This window comes from Mercenaria mercenaria, chromosome 10 (genome assembly GCF_021730395.1).
Source record: "Mercenaria mercenaria strain notata chromosome 10, MADL_Memer_1, whole genome shotgun sequence".
NCBI classification, from domain to species: Eukaryota; Metazoa; Mollusca; class Bivalvia; order Venerida; family Veneridae; genus Mercenaria; species Mercenaria mercenaria.
The window spans coordinates 28877678-28901770 of record NC_069370.1 but is presented as its reverse complement, the minus strand read 5'-3'; the positions used below and the strand labels follow the sequence as shown (position 1 = coordinate 28901770).

The 24093-nt window shown below is 37.7% G+C and overlaps 1 protein-coding gene across 1 annotated transcript in view; it reads right to left on the bottom strand.

The window, feature by feature from the left end:
* Window positions 1-24093, bottom strand: part of LOC123559575 (fibroblast growth factor receptor-like) — a 117286-nt gene that overhangs the window by 50599 nt on the left and 42594 nt on the right. Inside the window, exons 8-9 of the mRNA XM_053516840.1 lie at window positions 11899-11958; window positions 65-153 (exon numbers count right to left, since the gene is read on the bottom strand). Coding sequence (XP_053372815.1) covers window positions 65-153; window positions 11899-11958 — 149 coding nt within the window. The remainder of the gene's footprint in view (window positions 1-64; window positions 154-11898; window positions 11959-24093) is intronic.

Genomic DNA, 24093 nt, shown 5'->3' with positions numbered 1-24093 from the left:
AAGAACAAAATTTCTGTACAGATTGACTTGATCAGAATATATTTAAATATGATACACAACTTACCCTCATTTTCAACGCAAGTAGGATGAAGACAATAATAAGGATCACAGCCAGGCTGGCGCAAACAATCGCCCCAATTGCATATGGTGAAACTTTAATAAATAATTAATGAAACTTTGGAAAGTTATATGATATGTAGGAAATTCACTGCACAAAATATGATAAGCTACCTATTGTTTTTTTTATATATATATTAAATTTTGTTTTTTGTTTTTGTTGGGTTTAACGTCGCACCCACACAATTATATGTCATATAGTGACTTTCCAGCTATGATGGTAGAGGAAGACCCCAGGTGGTCCTCCATGCATTATTTTATCATGGGCAGGCACCTGGATAGAACCACCGACGTTCCGTAAGCCAGCTGGATGGCTTCTTCACATGAAGAATTCAACGCCCCGAATAAAGCTAGAACCCACATCAGTGAGGGGCAAGTAGTTGGAAGTCAGTGACCTTAACCAAGGAGGCCCATTTTGTTTATATATAAGACACAAATAACGGTCAGCCTTAGAGCACAGACAATATAAGACGTTGGTACAACGCCCAGACTACGAAACACGATGTTGCCAGGCTGACCCCAAACTACAAAAACTCTTTCAGATAAGATTATAAATGCTATGAAACCTGCGTAGGGTGATTTGCATTTGATCTGTACGTCAAAGAACCAAGTGAAGCTTCTAGAAAAGAAGCATCTTATACAACCCTCAAACACATTGATAAAGTTCTTCTGAAGGAGTCTCCTATATTGGAAACCAGTGGTTACTACAACTTAGATACACACAAGGTAGTACTGAAGCTTTTTAGTCACAGGGAGGAAGATAGACATTTTAAATATACCCACATGAAATAGCAAAATTATATCACAGATTAAAATTAGATGTTAGATATGGGTAACAAGTATATTCTAGCATGACCCAATTTATTTTCCAGATTTAACAATGAAGACTGAAACTGTGACATTCATATGCAACAAAATCTCTGTTTGTATGTCACATTAAATTTTATTATGTCATGGACTCAAACACCAGTGGTGTATTGAAAATAAAACAAAAAAACCATTAGGGATGGCAACGGCTAAGCGAGTACTCGCTCGGTGTTACGAGTATCGATTACGAAATTTATTAATCGAGTACTCAAAACAAGAGGGTCATTGACCCTAAAGCGTTCACCTGTACAAGGCTTCAAGTGCACTTGTATAATGTAATGGTACAAGTAAAAAGTTAGGTTTCTTCTATGTTAGCCTATATTATACACATGTCACACAATTTTTAAAGTTTTCACTATATACATATAGGGAAAAGTAACCAAGCTCTCTGGTGGCCATGTTTTCTAATAAATCAAAATAATCAGAGGGTCACACAAGGACCATTTGTGTAAAATTATTTTAAAATCAAGGCAGCAGTCTCACAAAAGAAGATTTCTAAAATTTCCACCATACACATATAGGGAAAGTAACCATACCCTCTTGCGGCCATGTTTTTTGACAAATCAAAATAATCTGAACAATCTTGGGAGAAATTATCACAAGGACCATTTGTGATAAATTATTTTAAATTCAGGGCCGCAGTTTCACACAAGAAGATTTTTTAAATTTCCACCATATACATATAGGGAAAAGTGACAACGCCTCCTGGCAGCATAGTTTTTTTTGACAAATAGGAATAATTTGAATAATCTTGGTAGAGGGTCATACAAGGACCATTTGCGTAAAATTATTTTAAAATAGGGCAAGCAGTTTCACACAAGAAGATTTTTAAAGTTTTCACTTTATACATATAGGGTAAAGTGACCACGCCTCCTGGCTGCCATGTTTTTTGATGATCGGTAAAATTTAAACAACCTTGGTAGAGGGTGACATAAGGACCATTTGTGTGAAATTACTTTAAAATTGGACCAATGGTTTAGCAGGAGATGTCGTTTGAAGATTTTTCTATTTATAGCTCTGATGGCCCCTATGTGCAACCAAGTGAAAACATTTGAACAACTTTGGTACAGGAACACCCAAAGAACATCCACGCCAAGTTTCATCAAAATCCATTCAGTTGTTTTGGAGGAGATCTCATTTAAGCACAATTGTTGACGCTGGACAGACGTACGGCCGGACGCCGGACACAGCATGATCACAATAGCTCACCATGAGCACTTTGTGCTCAGGTGAGCTAAAACAAGGACTATCTTAAACAAGTGAATGAAGTATTGCCATGCAATACAAAGTCCCCTACTGGAAGGCACCTAATTTTCTCTACTGCAGTATAACATAATGAACTGATACCTGTCAATGATGTATAAACAATATTGTACTACATATACAATATGTTATAACAACACACTTGGATTAAAATGTGCATATATAAAAACCCACAGTTGTTTTCATCTTGAATTTTTTTGGCTGATTATAAAAATGTTATCATGTAAGTTATTTATAGTAACAACAAAGGGAAATTAATCTTTAACAAATAAAAAAAAAAAAAAAAAATCTATATAATATAAGTCCACAAGAAACACTTTACCAGGTAGAGATATGTCAAAATACACCTAAAAATTGGATGTAACATGCATGCTGTACCACAGACAAGAGGACCATCATGGTCCTGAATCGCTCACCTCTTCCCACATGACCCAGTTTTGAGTATGACGTCGTTTTTTCTATTATTTGACATAGTGACCTAGTTTTTGAGCTCATGTGACCCAGTTTTGAACTTGACCTAGATATTATCAAGATAAAAATTCTGACCAATTTTCATGAAGATCCATTGAAAAATATGGTCTCTAGAGAGGTCACAAGGTTTTTCTATTATCTGATCTATTGACCTAGTTTTCGAAGGTACGTGACCCTGTTTTGAACTTTACCTAGATATTATCAAGGCGAACATTCTCCCTAATTTTCATGAAGATCTCATGAAAAATATGGCCTCTAGAGAGGTCACAAGGTTTTTCTATTTTTATACATACTGGCCTAGTTTTTGACCGCACGTGACCCAGTTTCGAAACTGACCTAGATGTCATCAAGGTTAACATTCAGATCAATTTTCATGAAGATCCATTGAAAAATATGGCCTCTAGAGAAGTCAAAAGATTTTAATAATTTTAGACCTACTGACCTAGTTTTTGACCGCAGTTGACCCAGTTTGGAATTTGATCTAGATATCATCAAGATGAACATTCAAACCAACTTTCATACAGATCCCATGAAAAGTATGGCCTCTAGAGAGGTCACAAGGTTTTTTTATTATTTGACCTACTGACCTAGTTTTTTAAGGCACGTGACCCAGTTTCAAATCTGACCAAGATATCATCAAGGTAAACATTCTGACCAATTTTTATGGAGATCCATTCACAAGTATGGCCTCTAGAGAGGTAACAAGGTTTTTCTATTTTTAGACCTACTGACCTAGTTTTTGACCGCACATGACCTTGTTTCGAACTTGACCTAGATATCATCAAGATGAACATTCAGACCAATTTTCATACAGATCCCATGAAAAATATGGCCTTTAGAGAGGTCAAAAGGTTTTTCTATTATTTGACCTACTGACCTAGTTTTTGAAGGCATGTGACCCACTTTCGAACTTGACCTAGATATCATCAAGATAAACATTCAGACCAACTTTCATACAGATCCCATAAAAAATATGGCCTCTAGAGAGGTCACAAGGTTTTTCTATTATTTGACCTACTGACCTAGTTTTTGAAGGCACGTGACCCACTTTCAAACTTGACCTAGATATCATCAAGGTGAACATTCTGACCAATTTTTATGGAGATCCATTCACAAGTATGGCCTCTAGAGAGGTCACAAGGTTTTTCTATTTTTAGACCTACTGACCTAGTTTTTGACCGCACGTGACCCTGTTTCGAACTTGACCTAGATATCATCAAGACGAACATTCAGACCAACTTTCATACAGATCCCATGAAAAATATGGCCTTTAGAGAGGTCACAAGGTTTTTCTATTATTTGACCTACTGACCTAGTTTTTGATGGCACGTGACCCAGTTTCGAACTTGACCTAGATATCATCAAGGTGAATTCTGACCAATTTACATGAAGATCTTATGAAATATATGGCCTCTAGAGAGGTCACAAGGTTTTTCTATTTTTAGATCTACTGACCTAGTTTTTGAAGGCACGTGACCCAGTTTCGAACTTGACCTAGATATCATCAAGGTGAACATTCTGACCAATTTTTATGAAGATCTTGTGAAATATATGGCCTCTAGGGAGGTCACAAGGTTTTTCTATTTTTAGACCTACTGACCTAGTTTTTGAAGGCACGTGACCCAGTTTCGAACTGACCTAGATATCATCAAGATGAACATTCTGACCAACTTTCATAAAGATCCCATGAAAAATGTGACCTCTAGAGTGGTCACAAGCAAAAGTTTACGGACGCATGCACGCACGCACGGACGACGGACACCGCGCGATCACAAAAGCTCACCTTGTCACTTTGTGACAGGTGAGCTAAAAAGTGGTCTCGTTTTTTCTCTACCGCCAGTAATAAAAAAGTTACAATAAAATCTATTTATAGTAATAACAAAGGGACGTAATTCTAAAAACAAGGGTGCCTATGGTGGTGAACATTTGGTCCAAGTTACATCAAAATCCCTCCATGCATGAAGAAGAAATGTTCCGTACAAAGTCATTCTTGAATTTGACCTTTGACCTCTAAATATGACCTTGACCTTAGACCTAGGGACCTGGTTCTTGCGCATGACATGTTGTCTCATCCAGGGGAATATTTGTGCCAACTGATATCTAAATCCTGCTTTGCATGACAAAGTTATAGACAGGACAGGAAAAAAGTCCTCTTGACCTTTGATCTCAAAGTGTGACCTTGACCTTTAAAGCTAGGGTACTGAGTGTTGCGCATGACACGTCGTCTCATCATGGGAAACATTTATGCCAAGTAATATTGTAATCCCTTGACAGATGACAGAGTTCTAGATCGGACAGGGAAAAAACCTTATTGACCTTTGACCTCCGATTGTGACCTTGACCTTTAAGCTAGGGGTCTGGGCTTTGCGCACGACATGTTGTCTCAACATGGGGAACATTTGTGCCAAGTAATATTAAAATCCCTTCATGGATGGCAGGGTTATGGACGGGACAGGAAAAAAACTCTGTTGACTTTTGACCCCCAATTGTGACCTTGACCTTTGAGCTAGGGTTCCGGGATTTGCGCATGACACGTCGTCTCATCATGGGGAACACTTGTGCTAAGTGATATTAAAATCCCTTAATGAATGTTAGAGTTATGGACCGGACACGAAACAGACCCTGTTCATGATATGTTAACATTTGACTGCTAAGTGTGACCTTGACCTTTGAGCTAGGGGTCTGAAAGTTGTGCATGACATATCGTCTTATTATGAGGTACATTTGTGCCAAGTAATATTAAAAATCCCTTCATAGATAGGAGAGTTATGGACCGGACAGGAAAAAAGCCTTGTTGACCTTTGACCTCCAATTGTGACCTTGACCTTTGAGCTAGGGGTCTGGGATTTGCGCATGACACATCATCTCATCATGGGGAACATTTGTGCCAAGTAATACTAAAATCCCTTCAAGGATGGGAGAGTTGTGGACCGGACAGGAAAAAAGCCCTGTTGACCTTTGACCTCCAATTGTGACCTTGACCTTTGGGCTAGGGGTCCGGGTTCTGCGCATGACACGTCGTTTCATCATGGGGAACATTTGTGCCAAGTAATATTAAAATCCCTTCATGGATGGGAGAGTAATGGACCGGACACGAAATTGCAGACGGACGAACGCACGCACGGACGGACAGACGGACGGACGGACGGAATAACGGAAAAGTGCATTCCTATAGTCCCCGAAACTGGTTTTCAACCAGTAGGGGACTAACAAGAGGGTCATAATGACCCTGGATCGCTCACCTGAGTAATATGAGCTACATGTTTTAAAGATCAAACTGATGATGAAATATTAAGAAAGTCAGTAGGTCACATTCATGGTCAATGTAATTCAGTTTTATGATTGGTGTGTAAAACTGTGTATGTCATCAAAATTTCAAGGCTATATCTTAAAAAACAAGAAAGTAGGTCAGTAGGTCGAGGTCACAGTCAAGTGACATCATATTACTTGGGGTCATCAGGTAATTATAATTAAACAGTCTTGGAATAGGATTAAATGATTTTTTAAGTTTTTTTTTCCTATATAACTCACATAGTAACTGACCCAAGGGCAGGGCCTCTTTTAACCCCAGGGGCATAATTTGAACAATTTTGGTAGAGGACTACTAGACAATGCATCAAGCCAAATATCAAAAGCATAGGTCGTATGGTTTCAGACAAGAAGATTTTTAAAGATTTTTCCTATATAAGTCTATATAAAACTTAGGACCGCCAGGGCAGGGCCTCTTTTCACCCCAGGGTACAATCTGAACAATTTTGGTTGAGGACCATAAGACAATGCTACAAACCAAATATCAACGGTCTACATGTTGTGGTTTCAGACAAGAAGATTTTAAAACTTTTTTTTTCATATATAACTCTATGTAAAACTTGGGACCCCCGGGGCGGAGCCATATTTAATCCTAGAGGAATAATTTGAACAATTTTGGTAGAGGACCACTAGATGATGCTACATACCAAATATCAAAGCCCTAGGCTGTGTGGTTTTGTACAAGAAGATTTTCAAAGTTTTCCCTATATAAGTCTATATAAACCATGTGACCCCCGGGGTGGGGCCATATTTGACCCTAGGGGATAATTTGAAAAATTTTTGTAGAGGACCACTAGATGATGCTACACACCAGATATCAAAGCCCTTGGCCCTGTGGTTTTGGACAAGAAGATTTTTTAAGTTTTTCCTTTCGGTTGCCACGGCAATCAGAGTTCTGGAATTCAATTCTTTGAACAATTTTTGTAGAGCTTCACCCAAGGAACATTCCTGTGAAGTTTGGATGAAATTGGCCTAGCGGTTTATGAGGAGATGTCGTTTAAAGGTCCATTACTAAGGGAAAGTGAGTTGGCAATTTTTTTCATAGCCAGTGCATAGACTTCTGCAAGACACTAAATATTGAAGATTGGCAGGTCAAAATTTACAGAAGGTCTTTGGAACTCAAAGAAATGTATGTGTATTATGTTGAAATTTAAATGAATTGACAGAATGACCCCCCAGGTCTTTTTAACTTTCTTCATACTTCATAGAAAAATAATTGTACATATACTGCGATTTATTTCGAATTTCTACATACCAACTTTCATTTTCCAATAAAATGAAATAGTTTCTGTGCTTTTTAAAAGAAATTAAAATGTTCACTTTCCTTAGTACTGGACCTTTAAAGTAAAAGTTTACAGATGGATGAAGGAAGAAGTGCAATCACAAAAGCTCACCTTAAAGTTGATGGACACACGACACATGACGGACATTGAGCGGTCACAAAAGCTCACCATGAGCCTTTTGCTCAGGTGAGCTAAAACAAGAGGGTCATGATAACCCTGGATCGCTCACCAGAGTAATATGTTTCAAATGTCAAACTGATGATTTTTAGAAATTATTTGGAAAATTTTCCGATGTACAATCAAGTTACCCCTGGGGCGAGGCCAATTTTATTCTGGGGGTCATGATTTGAACAAAGTTTGTAGAAGTCGACTAGGCAATGTTACATATCGAATATCTAAGATCTAGGCCTTCTGGTTTATTTTAAGCAAATTTATGAAGATTTCCCTATGTACAATAGAGTAACCCCTGGGGCTGGGTCAATTTGACCCTCGGGGGGGGGGGGGGGGTCAAGATTTGAACAAATTTTGTAGAGGTCCACTAGGCAATGCTACATGTCGAATATCTAAGCTCTAGGCCTTCTGGTTTATTTTTAGAAAATATTGAAGATTTTTCTATGTACAATCAAGTGACCCCATGGGGCGGGGCCAATTTGACCCCTGGGGTTATGATTTGAAGACATTTTGTAGAGGTCTATTAGGCAATACTACATGTCAAATATCTAAGACCTAGGCCTTCTGCTTTATTTTTAGAATTTTTTTGAAGATTTTCCTATGTAAAATCAAGTGACCCCTGGGGCGGGGTCAATTTTGATCCTGGGGTCATGATTTGAATAAATGTTGTAGAGGTCCACTAGGCAATCCTACATGTGAAATATCTAAGCTCTAGGCCTTCTGGTTTATTTTAAGAAAACTTTTGAAGATTTTCATATGTAAAATCAAGCGACCCCTAGGGCGGGGTCAATTTTGACCCCAGGGGTCATGATTTGAATAACTTTAGTAGAGGTCCACTAGGCAATGCTACATGTCAAATATCTAAGCTCTAGGGCTTCTGCTTTTTGAGAAGAAGATTTTTTACGGTTTTCCTATGTAAAATCAAGTGACCCCTGGGGCGGGGTCAATTTTGACCCCAGGGGTCTGATTTGAACAAATTTTGTAGAGGTCCACTAGGCAATGGTGAAGTGCCCCGGATTTTGATCAACTTTTTACATGACCTGTTGTTATCATTATGAACCGGTTGTTCAGACGGTTATAAAATAATACTTGAACACTAATTTATTATGTTGAAACACTACTTTACACTTGAACACTAGTCAAAACTTGAACAAAGTGAACATTTACCTTTATTTTTCATAGTGTTTTAGGTATTCAAGATCTCCATACTCGTGCGAAGCATGTGGCAATTCACCATACATAAAATATGTATTCTGACCAGAAATATTTATCGGGCAGTCTACACATTAAACAAACAGTGATTGCCTTTATCTTTCCTGTCTTTTTCATAGTGTATCTGTTGAAATATTCCAGATTTTCCTTCCTGACATTAGGTCGAAGCCACATGATTCCGCGATATCCTAATCTTTCCAAGTGTTTACGCTTATTTCATTGTTATTCCATAAAGTCTGTTAAATATGTCGATTCCTTCGTAAACTATGGTATTGAACCTGTATTTTAGCCAAGTGTCAGTGTTTAAATCCACGTTTAAATCATTTTTAAAACGTAAAAACATGTTATTGATTTTTACAAATCCTACTGTATACGCCATTTTATCTCTTGCATTGTGGGATAGTTACGGCCGAGTAAATCGCTTAGTCATCGATATTTCGAGAATATAACCTCTCTATTTTACCTATACAGTATTTTGATAAAGGTTGTTACCGTAGTTACTACAATATTCAATGTTAAACTTAGTCAGTTGCATTTTTCATTAGATTTTAGCGGCCATTTTCTTGTCAGAATTAATACAGTTTTTCTACCAATATTGGGTCGCTACCCGTTTTGGGTAGCGGACATTCTACCAATCTTCGGTCAGCACTACCAAGTCCGGGTAGCAGCTACCCACTTTGGGTCAGTCTACCACTGCTTAGTATATAAGCTGCCCAATTTTTGGTCACCAGTCAGTCTAGCTTTCGAACCTCTTGAGCACACATCCTACGCTGTTATTCCCTGTTTTATCACGAATAATTTAGATGTAAGCAAAATAAATTCACGAAGTAAAGAGCCGTTGAAGTAAATTGCTTAGACCTGGGATCATTGTTATTTTAACTTATTTCTACAGAATTTTACAACATTTTGATATATTTTTAAAGAAACAGTGCTTCAAATTATTATTTGTGTACAGTAAACTCTGGTATTATTGTCACAACGGTTGTTATACGGTTATAGAAACTACGCGTTTTGTGAAATGCTGTTATGCAACTACACGGAGATCTTGAAATACGCTCATTATATTTATTAGGTCTAGTCAATGTATACTGATCAACGTTATACAATTCATAGAAAGTCGTATTTTATGAATTAACAGACTAATCTGAAGTTAACAGAATCCAGTTATTGTTCTCAATAGATTTACCTAATCTATAAAATAAAAGTTAATTGAACTGTTACATCAGTGTTGTTGAATATTTATGCAGATATTAACCAAGGTTATGGAAAGCCAACATTGTCCTCTGTTGTTTCCTGCGCCTAGAAGAAATAACTTAACAGGTCGGCAAAATTAATAAACCTTATTACTACTGTGTTCACCAGTACCAACTACCGTACTTACTCTTACTTAGATCAAGCCAGCTACCGTATTTAACTAAATTGGATTCAGCCAACTACCGTATATGCCCAAGTTAGATTCAGTCTACTACCGTACTTACTCTTACTTAGATCAAGCCAGCTACCGTATTTAACTAAATTGGATTCAGTCAACTACCGTATATACCCAAGTCAGATTTAGCCCAGCTACCGTACTACCCCTATGAAAAGTACACCTGCATAATTTACAAAGATTGTTTGACAGATAGCCTGTTTGTTCATAGCCAGTATTAGGAGACCTCTACCCCCTGGATCGTAACAATACTACATGTGAAATATCTAAGACCTAGGCCTTCTGCTTTATTTTTAGAAATTTTTTGAAGATTTTCCTATGTAAAATCAAGTGACCCCTGGGGCGGGGTCAATTTTGACCCCGGGGTCATGATTTGAACAACTTTAGTAGAGGTCCATTAGGCAATGCTACATGTCAAATATCTAAGGTCTAGGGCTTCTGGTTTTCGAGAAGATTTTTAAAGATTTTTCTATGTAAAATCAAGTGACCCCTGGGGCGGGGTCAATTTTGACCACGGGGTCATGATTTGAACAAAATTGGTAGAGGTCCACTAGGCAATGCTTCACACCAAATATCTAAACTCTAGGGCTTCTGCTTTTTGAGAAGAAGATTTTTTAAGGTTTTCCTATGTAAAATCAAGTGACCCCTGGGGCGGGGTCAATTTTGACCTCACGGGTCTGATTTGAACAAATTTTGTAGAGGTCCACTAGGCAATGCTACATGTGAAATATCTAAGCCCTAGGCTTTCTGCTTTATTTTTAGAAATTTTTTGAAGATTTTCCTATGTAAAATCAAGTGACCCACAGGGCGGGGTCAATTTTGACCCCGGGGTCATGATTTGAACAACTTTAGTAGAGGTCCATTAGGCAATGCTACATGTCAAATATCTAAGTTCTAGGGCTTCTGGTTTTCGAGAAGAAGATTTTTTAAGATTTTTCTATGTAAAATCAAGTGACCCCTGGGGCGGGGTAAATTTTGACCCCGGGGTCATGATTTGAATAAATTTGGTAGAGGTCTACTAGGCAATGCTTCACACCAAATATCCAAGCTCTAGGCTTCTGGTTTTTGAGAAGAAGATTTTTAAAGTTTTTCCTTTTGGTTGCCATGGCAACCAGAGTTCTGCATGGAATTCAATTCTTTTAACAATTTTTAGAGAAGACCATTCAAGGAACATCCCTGTGAAGTTTCATCAAAATTGGCCTGTTGGTTTAGGAGGAGATGTTGTTTAAAGGAAAATGTGGACGGATGGACGGACGACGGAGGGACGGACGGTGAGCGATCACAATAGCTCACCCTGAGCACTTTGTGCTCTGGTGAGCTAAAAAGGGTTTTGAAACATTATATTACTGCTTACAGTAGCCATGGTGAAACAACTAATGATTTTGAATTAACTCCCTTTAATAGTAAACAAATGCTAAATATGGCCGATTCTTGCCTATTCCGGTTACAGAAACCACTTCTGAATAATCGAGTACTTGATCGAAAAAAATCGGAGAGTACTCGAGTACCAAAATCGGTACTTGTTGCCATCCCTAAAAAACAGGCAAATATTTTGTGGATATAAGTACTATTATCATCCTTGATACTGTGTTAGAATGAAGTTATATTTCTCCAACAGTGAAGTTCTTTTGAATAAATTATTGTATGTCACACTGATGCATATTATGATGTCTCTCAAACTGCATCATTGAGGTACAATTCCTTCACATCTGAATACCAACTGTTTTATTCAAGGACAAAGTAATATATTATTTCTTAAATATAAAAGTTACTTACAGCCTTTATCTTTTTTGTATTCAACACTGACTGGTGCGGCAGTAGAAGTTACACCTCTGCCTGTAACAAGATTACATGTGTTTTAAAACTTCTGACAGCCAGGATAATTTTAATATAGTACTATACTGCTTCATTTTCTAAGTCGTTTTACTGAAAAATTGACAACATTTTACATTAAAGCCACATGGAAAGCCACAAGCTAGCCATGACAACCCTACAGCCACTCACTTGACCTTAATCTTCTGACATCAAAATATATGAAGACACACTGTATCATGAATTGCAACACTTTTCTTAGTATGGAAAACATGCCATTGCTCGTCTGCAACTTTCTCATCTAATGATGATTAACAAGTGTGCAAAGTTTCAAAGCTGTAGCTCTTATAGTTTTGGGGAAAAAGTGGACCTAATTAATATTTCAATAAAGGGTCATAATTCTGACAAAATGCATATCAGAGTTATGGTTCTTGGTCTACATAGTCCTTTCATGATGATTAACAAGTGTGCAAAGTTTCAAAGCTGTAGCTCTTTGTTTTTGAGAAAAGGTGGACATAAACAAAAATTTTAACCAACGCAGGCACCGACGCCAATGATCAAATGACGACAATGCCTCGTAGATTTTTTAAAAAATCGTACAAGCTAAAAATTCCTGGAAAAATGAGTCGCTCAAGCAGACCATCTGCATAAATCTGAGGAAACTTCACACACAGTTTGGTAACTATCCAATATAAATCATTTTTAAAGCTCTAAGGGCTCCTAAATGCAGCCAAGAGGTACCATTTGTAAAAAAAAAAAATTGAGAAAGGTCCATGGCCGCAATGGATGCTATATGTATGACAAGTTTAGTAGCAATCCATTAAAGAGATCTGTAAAAGTTGAGTACATAAGGTAGAGAAAGAGTTTTAATTAAGGGTCATACCTGAAGAAACAAGAGCACCGCAATGCGGAGCAATATATGCCTGAAGGTATGACCTTTGACCCCTAAGTGTGACCTTGACCTTAAAGCGAGCCATCCAAAACATAGGCTCTGCATGTCATCTTGATATGGTGAACATTTGTGCCAAGTTTCTTTAAAATCCTTCAAGCAGTTCAAGAGTTACAGAGCGGACATGAAACAAAGTCATATGACCTTTGACCCCTAAGTGTGACCTTGACCTGCACGTGTCTCAATATGGCGATTATTTGTGTCAAGTTTCTTTGAAATCCTTTAAGTGGTTCAGGTATGACCTTTGACTCCTAAGTGTGACCTTGACCTTGAAGCGAGCCATCCAAAACATACGCTCTGCACATCATCTTGATGTGAACATTTGTGCCAAGTTCAAGCAGTTCAAGAGTTACAGAGCGGACACAAAACAAAGTCATATGACCTTTGACCCCTAAGTGTTACCCTGACCTCAAAGCGAGCCATCAAGAGCATGCGCTCTGCATGTCGTCTTGATGTAGTGATTATTTGTGTCAAGTTTCTTCAAAATCCTTCAAGGGGTTCAAAAGTTACAGAGCAGACACTAAATTGCTAACGGACGGACAGGCAGACACCGGGGGTATAACATATAATACATCCATTTGGGCGTATAAAAATCCTGAAATAAGGCAAATCTACTTCATGTTAATGATAAATTATATGCCAAATTTCATGTGAATTGGATGGAAGCTGTAGGAGAAGATGAGTACACAAGAAAATGTGATAAAAGAATGGATTGAACGACAAATGAACATTTCATACATTTTATGCCTCCAGGGTCTCCAACAATGAGGCATAACAAGAGCTGTCCATAAGACAGCCAAGCTCGACTATTCGAAATATTGTCCCAGAAGCAGGAAAATATTACCCAAAAAGGTTAAATAATTAAAGAGTTTTAAGTTCAAAAGGGGGCATAATTTGACCAAAATGCATATCAGTTATGGGACTTGCTGCTATCAACTAGTTTTATAACCCCGAAAGCACATGTGAAGTTTTAATTCAATATCTGCATTAGTTTTGGAGATAGAAACTCGCATGTAAAACCTTAACCAGAATTTTCAAAGTCCAAAAGGGGGCATAATTTGCCCAAAATACATGCCAGAGTTATGGGACTTGACCCAGTGAGGTTGGTAATTGGTCTAGAAAAAGAAAAAAAAAGTTTCAAATCTATATGCCTTTTAGTAATTGCTGTATGTACTTGCACGCAAAACTTTAACCAGGATTTTCTAAGTCCAACAAGGGTGCAGAATGTCACAATATACGCCCGTCACAGCAAATTTCTTTACTCTAGCACCTGTATTTGCAAATGGAATTTTAATTTTGTGGTTGTTTAGTAATCATTGTAAGTCTGTTTTTCTAAGTCCACTAAAAAACTCCTTACCAGGTAGAGATACCTTACAATACACCTAAAATTTGAAAGTAACATCTATGTTGTACCACAGAAAAGTGGTCTTGTTTTTTCCCTACGGTCAATTATAAAAAAGTTACAATATAAGTTATTTATAGTAACAACTAAGGGAAGGTAATCTTTAAAGAAAAAAAAAAAAAAAAAAAATCCAAAAAAAAATTGTAAGTCCACACAAAAATCTTTACCAGGTAGAGACTGGTCAAAATACACCTCATAATTGGATGTAGCATGCATGTTGTACTACAAAAAAGTGGTCTCGATTTTTCCCTACGACTAGTAATGAAAAAGTTACAATATAAGCTATTTATAGTAACAACAAAGGGAAGTAATTCTAAAAAGGGAACTGCGCATGACACTTCGTCTCATGATGGTGTATAATTGTGCCAAGTTACATCAAAATCCCTCCATGCATGAAGAAAAATGCTTCTGACAAAGTCATTCTTGTATCTGACCTTTGGCCTCTAAGTGTGACCTTGATCTTAGACCTAGGGACCTGGTGCTTGTGCATGACACTCCGTCTCGTGGTGGTGAACATTTGTGCCAAGTTATATCAAAATCCCTCTATGCATGAAGAAGAAATGCTCCGGACAAGGTTTTCATTCTTGTATCCTTTGAACTCTAAGTGTGACCTTGACCTTAGACCTAGGGACCTGGTTCTTGCGCATGACACTCCGCATCGTGGTGGTGAACATTTGTGCCAAGTTATATCAAAATCCCTCTATGCATGAAGAAGATATGCTCCGGACAAAGTTTTCTTTCTTGTGTCCTTTGACCTCTAAGTGTGACCTTGACCTTAGACCTAGGGACCTGGTTCTTGCGCATGACACTCCGTCTCATGATGATGAACAACTGTGCCAACTTTCATCAAAATCCCTCCATGCATGAAGAAGATATGCTCCGGACAAAGTCATTCTTGAATTTGACCTTTGACCTCTAAGTGTGACCTTGACCTTAGACCTACGGACCTGGTTCTTGCGCATGACACTCTGTCTCATGATGGTGAACAACTGTGCCAAGTTTCATCAAAATCCCTCCATGCATGTAGAAGATATGCTCCGGACAAAGTCTGTGGACGCCGCCCGCCCGCCCGCCCGCCAGGGGCGTTCCCATAATATGTCCCGTTTTTCAAACGGGCGTATAAAAAGGGGAATAATTTGCTCAAAATACATGTAAGAGTTATGGGACTTGATCCAGTGAGGTTAGAATTGATCTAGAAAAAGAAAAAAATAAGTTTCAAATCTATATGCCTTTTAGTAATAGCTGTATGTACTTGCACGCAAAACTTTAACCAGAATTTGCTAAGTCCAAAAGGGAGCATAATTTGGCCAAAATGAAGGTCAGAGTTATGGGACTTGCTGCTATCAACTAGTTTTATAACCACAAAGACACATGTGAAGTTTCAAATCAATATCAACATTAGTTTTGGAGATAGTAACTTGCATGTAAAACTTTAACCAAAATTTTCTAAGTCTAAAAGGGGGCATAATTTTCCCAAAATACATGTCAGAGTTATGGGACTTGACCCAGTGAGGATGATAATTGATCTAGAAAAAGAAAAAGTAAGTTTAAAATCTATATGCCTTTTAGAAATAGCTGTATGTACTTGCACGCAAAACTTTAACCAGAATTTTCTAAGTCCAAAAGGGGGCATAATTTGGCCAAAATGAAGGTCAGAGTTATGGGACTTGCTGCTATCAACTAGTTTTATAACCCCGAAGACACATGTGAAGTTTCAAATCAATATCTGCATTAGTTTTGGAGATAGTAACTTGCATGTAAAACTTTAAACAAAATTTTCTAAGTCTTAAAGGGGGCATAATTTGCTCAAAATACATGTCAGAGTTATGGGACTTGACCCAGAGAGGTTGGTAATTGACCTAGAAAAAGATAAAATAAGTTTCAAAGCTATATGCCTTTAATTGATGGCTGTATGTACTTGCATGCAAAAACTTAACCAAGGTGTGACACCGATGCCAACGCCAGGGTGAGTAGAATAGCTAGACTATTCTTCGAATAGTCGGGCTAAAAATATGACATAACAAAGCTCAAATCCTTACTAAAACCCATTTAGAGTAACTGAAACATTTAGAGCAAGATTCTGAGATAAATGGTCTCAAAGTTTAATGTGGCATGTTTTCTTCAGTAGACATTTGGTAACTTTCGATAATCATATGGATACATATAATAGACATTTAATTCAGCTGCTTACTTTCATTTATAAACGTGCTTCATAGCAGATACTCATTTACTTATTTCTACAGATATACAGACCTAAGGTTCTCCTTTTTGTATTATTTTAGAGACCTAGAATCAGACATTCTACAAGCCATTTAGACCACTTCCTCATATGATGACCCGAGCAAGGCTTGAACAAACAGTGGTGAGGGGCAGGAGATTCGCAGTCAGCAATAGTGATGTTCCGATTGTCGCCGATGTTCGATTAATTATCGCCAAAGCTTCAAAGTTGGCGACATCAATTCTGACCAAAAAGAATCGATTCTAGTCGCTGATTTTATTAAACAAGAGCTGTCACAGGAGACAGTGCGCTTGACTATTTCGATGCTGGATAGTGAAATTGGGTACATCTGAGGAAACTAGAGCTGTCACTGGAGTGTTTAATGACTCCAATTGTGGATGAAAAGGTAAAGATAAAATGTATCAAAACACTATATAAGTATATCCTAAGCAAAAAGGGGCATAATTCATTAAATACTGGTGCCAGAGTTATGCACCTTGTGTCATATGATGTGGGTGATGATGTTGAACAACTATTTTAAGTTTGAATCAAATCCATTCAGTAATAACAGAGACACAGTGAAAGTGCATCAAAACTTTAACCTAAAATTCTAAGTAAAAAGGGGAATTAATTAATGAAAAACTGGTGCCAGAGTTATGCACCTTGCGTCATATGGTGTGGGTGATGATGTTGAACAACCATTTTAAGTTTGAATCAAATCCATTCAGTAATAACAGAGATAGAGTGAAAGTGCATCAAAACTTTAACCTAAAATTCTAAGTAAAAAGGGGAAATAATTCATGAAAAACTGGTCCCAGAATTATGCACCTTGTGTGTGTCATATGATAAGGGTAATGATGTTGAACAATTGTTTAAGTTTGAATCAGATCCATTCAGTAATAACAGAGATAGAGTGGAAGTGCATAAAACTTTACCCTGAAATTCTAAGTAAAAAGGGGAATAATTCACGAAAAATTGTGCCAGAGTTATGCATCTTGTGTCATATGTTGTGCGTGATGATGCTGAACAACTATTTTAAGCTTGAATCAAATCCATTCAGTAATACCAGAGGTAGAGTGAAAGAGTACCAAAACTTTAACCTGAAATTCTAAGTAAAAAGGGGGAAAAATTCATGAAAAAATGGTGCCACAGTTATGCACCTTGTGTCATATGATGAGGGTGATGATGTTGAACAACTATTTTAAGTTTGAATCAAATCCATTTAGTAATAACAGAGGTAGAGCGAAAGTGCACCAAAACTTTAACCTGAAAATCTAAGTAAAAAGGGGGAATAATTCATGAAAAAACGGTGCCAGAGTTATGCACCTTGTGTCATATGATGTGGGTGATGATACTGAACAACTATTTTAAGTTTGAATTAAATCCATTCAGTAATAACAGAGACAGAGTGAAAATGCATCAAAACTTTAACCTGAAAATCTTTAGAAGTGAAAAGGGGGGATAATTCATGAAATATTGGTGCCAGAGTTATGGCCCTTAAGTCAGATGATGTGGATGATGATGAGGAATAAGTATTTCAAGTTTGAATCAAATCCATCAAGTAATTACAGAGATAAGTTGAACAAGTGAATGAAGTATTGCCATGCAATACAAAGTCCCCTACTGGAAGGCACCTAATTTTCTCTACTGCAGTATAACATAATGAACTGATATCTGTCAATGATGTATAAACAATATTGTACTACATATACAATATGTTATAACAACACACTTGGATTAAAATGTGCATATATAAAAACCCACAGTTGTTTTCATATTGAATTTTTTTGGCTGATTATAAAAATGTTATCATGTAAGTTATTTATAGTAACAACAAAGGGAAATTAATCTTAAATTAAAAAAAAAATAATATAAGTTCACAAGAAACTCTTTACCAGGTAGAGATAGGTCAAAATACACCTACAAGAGGGCCATGATGGCCCTATATCGCTCACATGTTATCATTGCACTTAAGGACAAGTCTTCAAGGTCAAAAGATCATAATAGAAATCAATCCAAAGAATTATGAGAAAATATAGTTGAAATTTTCTTTAAGTAACTTTAAAAACAAGATTTGAAAACTTTTTGTAGAGGTCCACTAGGCAATGCTACATGTCAAATATCTAAGCTCTTCTGGTTTATTTTTAGAAAATTTTGAAGATTTTTCTATGTACAATCAAGTAACCCCATGGGGCAGGGTCAATTTGACCCCAGGGGTCATGATTTGAATAAACTTTGTAAAAGTCCAATAGGCAATGCTACATGTGAAATATCTAAGATCTAGGCCTTCTGGTTTATTTTTAGAAAACTTTTAAAGATTTTCCTATGTAAAATCAAGTGACCCCTAGGGCGGGGTCAATTTTGACCCTGGGGGACAAGGTTTGAACAAATTTTGTAGAGGTCCACTAGGCAATGCTACATGTCAAGTATCTAGTCTCTAGGCCTTCTAGTTTATTTTTAGAAAATTTTTGAAGATTTTCCTATGTAAAATCAAGTGACCCCTGGGGCGGGGTCAATTTTGACCAAGGGGGTCATGATATGAACAAATTTTGTAGAGGTCCACTAGGTAATGCTACATGTGAAATATCTAAGCTCTAGGCCTTCTGGTTTATTTTTAGAAAACTTTTGAAGATTTTCCTATGTAAAGTCAAGTGACCCCTAGGGCGGGGTCAATTTTCACCCCTGGGTCATAATTTGAACAACTTTAGTAGAGGTCCATTAGGCAATGCTACATGTCCAATATCTAAGCTCTAGGGCTTCTGGTTTTTGAGAAGATGATTTTTTAAATATTTTCCTATGTAAAATCAAGTGACCCCTGGGGCGGGATCAATTTTGACTCCCGGGGCCATGATTTGAACAAATTTTGTAGAGGTCCACTAGGCAATGCTACATGTGAAATATCTAAGCTCTAGGTCTTCTGGTTTATTTTTAGAAATTTTTTGAAGATTTTCCTATGTAAAATCAAGTGACTCCTGGGGTGGGGTAAATTTTGATCCCGGGGTCATGATTTGAACAATTTTAGTAGAGGTCCACTAGGCAATGCTACATGTCAAATATCTAAGCTCTAAGGCTTCTAGTTTTTGAGAAGAAGATTTTTTAAGATTTTCTTATGTAAAATCAAGTGACCCCTGGGGCGGGGTCAATTTTGACCCCGGGGTCATGATTTGAACAAATTTGGTAGAGGACCACTGGGCAATGCTTCACACCAAATATCTAAGCTCTAGGGCTTCTGGTTTTTGAGAAGAAGATTTTTAAAGTTTTTCCTTTCGGTTGCTATGGCAACCAGTGTTCTGCATGGAATTCAATTCTTTGAACAATTTTGAAAGGGGGCCATCCAAGGAACATCCCTGTGAAGTTTCATCAAAATTGGCCTGTTGGTTTAGGAGGAGATGTTGTTTAAAGGAAAGTGTGGACGGACGGACGCCGGACGGTGAGCGATCACAATACCTCACCCTGAGCACTTTGTGCTCAGGTGAGCTAAAAAATTGGATGTAACATGCATGCTGTACCACGGAAAAGTGGTCTCGATTTTTCTCTACCGCCAGTAATAAAAACATTACAATAAAATCTATTTATAGTAATAACAAAGGGACGTAATTCTAAAAACAAGGGTGCCTCATGGTGGTGAACATTTGGTCCAAGTTACATCAAAATCCCTCCATACATGAAGAAGAAATGTTCCGTACAAAGTCATTCTTGAATTTGACCGTTGACCTCTAAATATGACCTTGACCTTAGACCTGGTTCTTGCGCATGACATGTTGTCTCATCCAGGGGAATATTTGTGCCAACTGATATCTAAATCCTGCTTTGCATGACAAAGTTATAGACCGTACAGGAAAAAAATTCTCTTGACCTTTGATCTCAAAGTGTGACCTTGACCTTTAAGCTAGGGTACTGGGTGTTGCGCATGACATGTCGTCTCATCATGGGAAACATTTGTGCCAAGTAATATTAAAATCCCTTCATGGATGGCAGAGTTATGGACGGGACAGGAAAAAAACTGTTGACCTTTGACCCCCAATTGTGACCTTGACCTTTGAGCTAGGGGTCCGGGATTTGCGCATGACATGTCGTCTCATCATGGGGAACACTTGTGCTAAGTGATATTAAAATCCCTTAATGAATGTCAGAGTTATGGACCGGACACGAAACAGACCCTGTTCATGCTATGTTAACATTTGACTGCTAAGTGTGACCTTGACCTTTGAGCTAGGGGTCTGAAAGTTGTGCATGACATATCGTCTTATTATGAGGTACATTTGTGCCAAGTAATATTAAAATCCCTTCATAGATGGGAGAGTTATGGACCGGACAGGAAAAAAGCCTTGTTGACCTTTGACCTCCAATTGTGACCTTGACCTTTAAGCTAGGGGGGTCCAGGTTTTGCGCATGACATGTCGTCTCCTCATGGGAAACATTTGTGCCAAGTAATATTAAAATCTCTTCATGGATGGGAGAGTTATGGACCGGACAGGAAAAAAGCCCTGTTGACCTTTGACCTCCAATTGTGACCTTGACCTTTGAGCTAGGGGTCCGGGATTTGCGCATGACACATCATCTCATCATGGGGAACATTTGTGCCAAGTAATACTAAAATCCCTTCAAGGATGGGAGAGATGGGGACCGGACAGGAAAAAAGCCCTGTTGACCTTTGACCTCCAATTGTGACCTTGACCTTTGAGCTAGGGGTCCGGGTTTTGCGCATGACACGTCATCTCATCATGGGGAACATTTGTGCCAAGTAATATTAAAATCCCTTCATGGATGACAGAGTTATGGACCGGACACGAAATTGCGGACGGACGGAATGACGGAAAAGCGCATTCCTATAGGATGAAACTGGTTTTCAACCAGTAGCGGACTAAAAAAGAGAAAGTGTAAAACAAGAGCTGTCGGATGACAGCGCGCTCGACTATTCGAAGAATTGATTGAAGAATGGGGTCAAAATATTTCCATAGATTTTCAGACAAAAGAAAAAAATGGATTAAACAAAAAATGTTCCTGTATTTGTGGATTTCGATTAGTCTTGCACTAAATGGCAATGTGTGACCATGATGGCAAATATGTTAAGTTATATGTTAGGCAAAATATGGACTTGTATGAAAAATTTAACCAATTTCCAAGTCCAAAAAGGGTCATAATTCAGTCAAAATAGTTGACAGAGTTATGTACACTTGCCTACAGATGGAAATCATGTTGATAAACTAGTGTTAAAAGTTTCAAAGCCACAGTTCAAATAGTTTTGACAAAAATTTCAAAGTCCAAAAAGGGCCATAATTCAGCCAAAATAGTTGTCAGAGTTATGTACTCTTGCCTACAGATGGAAATCATAATGATAAACAAGTGTTTAAAGTTTAAAAGCCATAATGTCAAACAGTCTTGACAAAACCTGGACATATACGAAAACAAAACCAATTTCCAAGTTCAAAAAGGGCCATAATTCAGCCAAAAAAGATGACAGAGTTATGTACTCTTGCCTATTGATAGAGTCTATAATACTGAACAAGATATAAAAGTTTCAAAGCCATATGTCAAACACTTTACACAAAATATAAACTGGTACGAAAAACTTAACCAAGATTTCTAAGTCAGAAGGGGCCATAATTCAGCCAAAATGCTTAATGGAGTTATGTACTCTTGCCTACAACTGGACATGGTGATGGTAAACAAGTGTTGAAAGTTTCAAAGCTTTATCTCAAAAGACTTTGTCAAAATGTTTGTTTGTTTGTTTGTTTTGGGTTTAACGCCGTTTTTCAACAGTATTTCAGTCATGTAACGGCGGGCAGTTAACCTAACCAGTGTTCCTGGATTCTGTACCAGTACAAACCTGTTCTCCGCAAGTAACTGCCAACTTCCCCACATGAATTATCAGAGGTGGAGGACGAATGATTTCAGACACAATGTCTTTTATCAAATCGTCACGGAGAACATACGCCCTGCCCGAGGATCGAACTCGCGACCCCGTGATCCGTAGACCAACGCTCTCCCTACTGAGCTAAGCGGGTGGGCGTTGTCAAAATGTAGACTGGTATGAAAAAACCAAGATTTCTTAGTCAAAAAGGGGCAATAATTCAACCAAAATGCTTGATGGAGTTATGTACTCTTGCCTACAACTGGACATGGTGATGGTAAACAAGTGTTGAAAGTTTCAAAGCTTTATCTCAAAAGACTTTGTCAAAATATGAACTGGTACGAAAAACTTAACCAAGATTTCTAAGTCAAAAGGGGCCATAATTCAGTCAAAATGCTTGAAAGAGTTATGTACTCTTGCCTATAACTGGACATGGTGATGGTGAACAAGTGTTGAAAGTTTCAAAGCTTTATCTCAAAAGACTTTGTCAAAATGTGGACTGGTACGAAAAACTTAACCAGGGTGTGACGCCGACGCCAACGCCGTGGTGAGTAGGATAGCTCTACTTATTCTTCGAAAAGTCGAGCTAAAAACTTTAACCAAGGTGGGGACGCGGAAAGACGCCGACGCCGGGGCGAGTAGGATAGCTCTCCTTATACTTCGTATAGTCGAGCTAAAAATTAAAATCCCGCTTTCAGGACTGTTTCAGATACTTCTCGCTGTTTAGCTTAAATAGTTTAGCTCTTTTATAATCTTTGGGTTCGTATTTCAAAATATCTGCTCTTTAAACTGGAGAACACCGTCAGGTTAGCTGTCATGATCGTAACAATAATAAAAATTTTGTTGCCCTGGCAGTAAAAAATCAGACGCCTTGAAATATTTTGGGTTCTGCATGAAGCCTGAATGCCGGTTGTTGGTTCCTTTTAAGGAAAATCTTGATACTACTAGAGCTGTTTGCAAAATATGCTTTAAAGCATATATTAACGAAGGTACCCCTCCCACTTTTTTCTAATTGGAAATAATTTTCATATTTTATTTGACAAGCTTTTATCATTCCTTCAATACAAAATAGTGGATTTACTTAAAAAAAAGATGATAAACTAATTCCAGACCTGCCAGCAATGCCCCAAGCATATCTTCCATGTCAAATTTAGCAGTGCATCTAGCATGACTTGAATCCCAGGCCTTGAGTCATAGAGAAAAGATGAATTTTAGTTACTTTTACATTTGGTCCAATAGTTCCTCACAGATCGCAGTTTGGACTTATTTGTTCAAACCTTTGAACAGCCGATTAAGCTATCGGTTGGTTAACTTTTAAGGCTATATGTCGACATTTTAGAAGAATTTGAAAAACAAAACTGCCTTTATAGTGAAATAAAAAAATCCCATCAAGACAAATATTTTGAATCAAGATATAACCAGCGGATAGATTAAAGCCGGTTGAAGATTCGAACAACTGGGCCATAATTGCCCAACAGTTGCTAAAGCTGTACAGTACAGCAGCTGCTGTGTCATAGAATTCTTCATAAAAAGTAATAAAAGTAGTCATACAATAATCTGAAAGTCTTGAGAAAGGTTTGCAGTTACTACCATATTGCCACATTACAAGTCTGTATTGATCTTTCAGTTCTGATTCTTTCGATTAATCGAAGCGGAGAGAGATCAGAATCGGACTGATTAATCGATTCTGCTTCAGCTGTCTGATTCTCATCACTAGTCAGCAATATGAACCACTC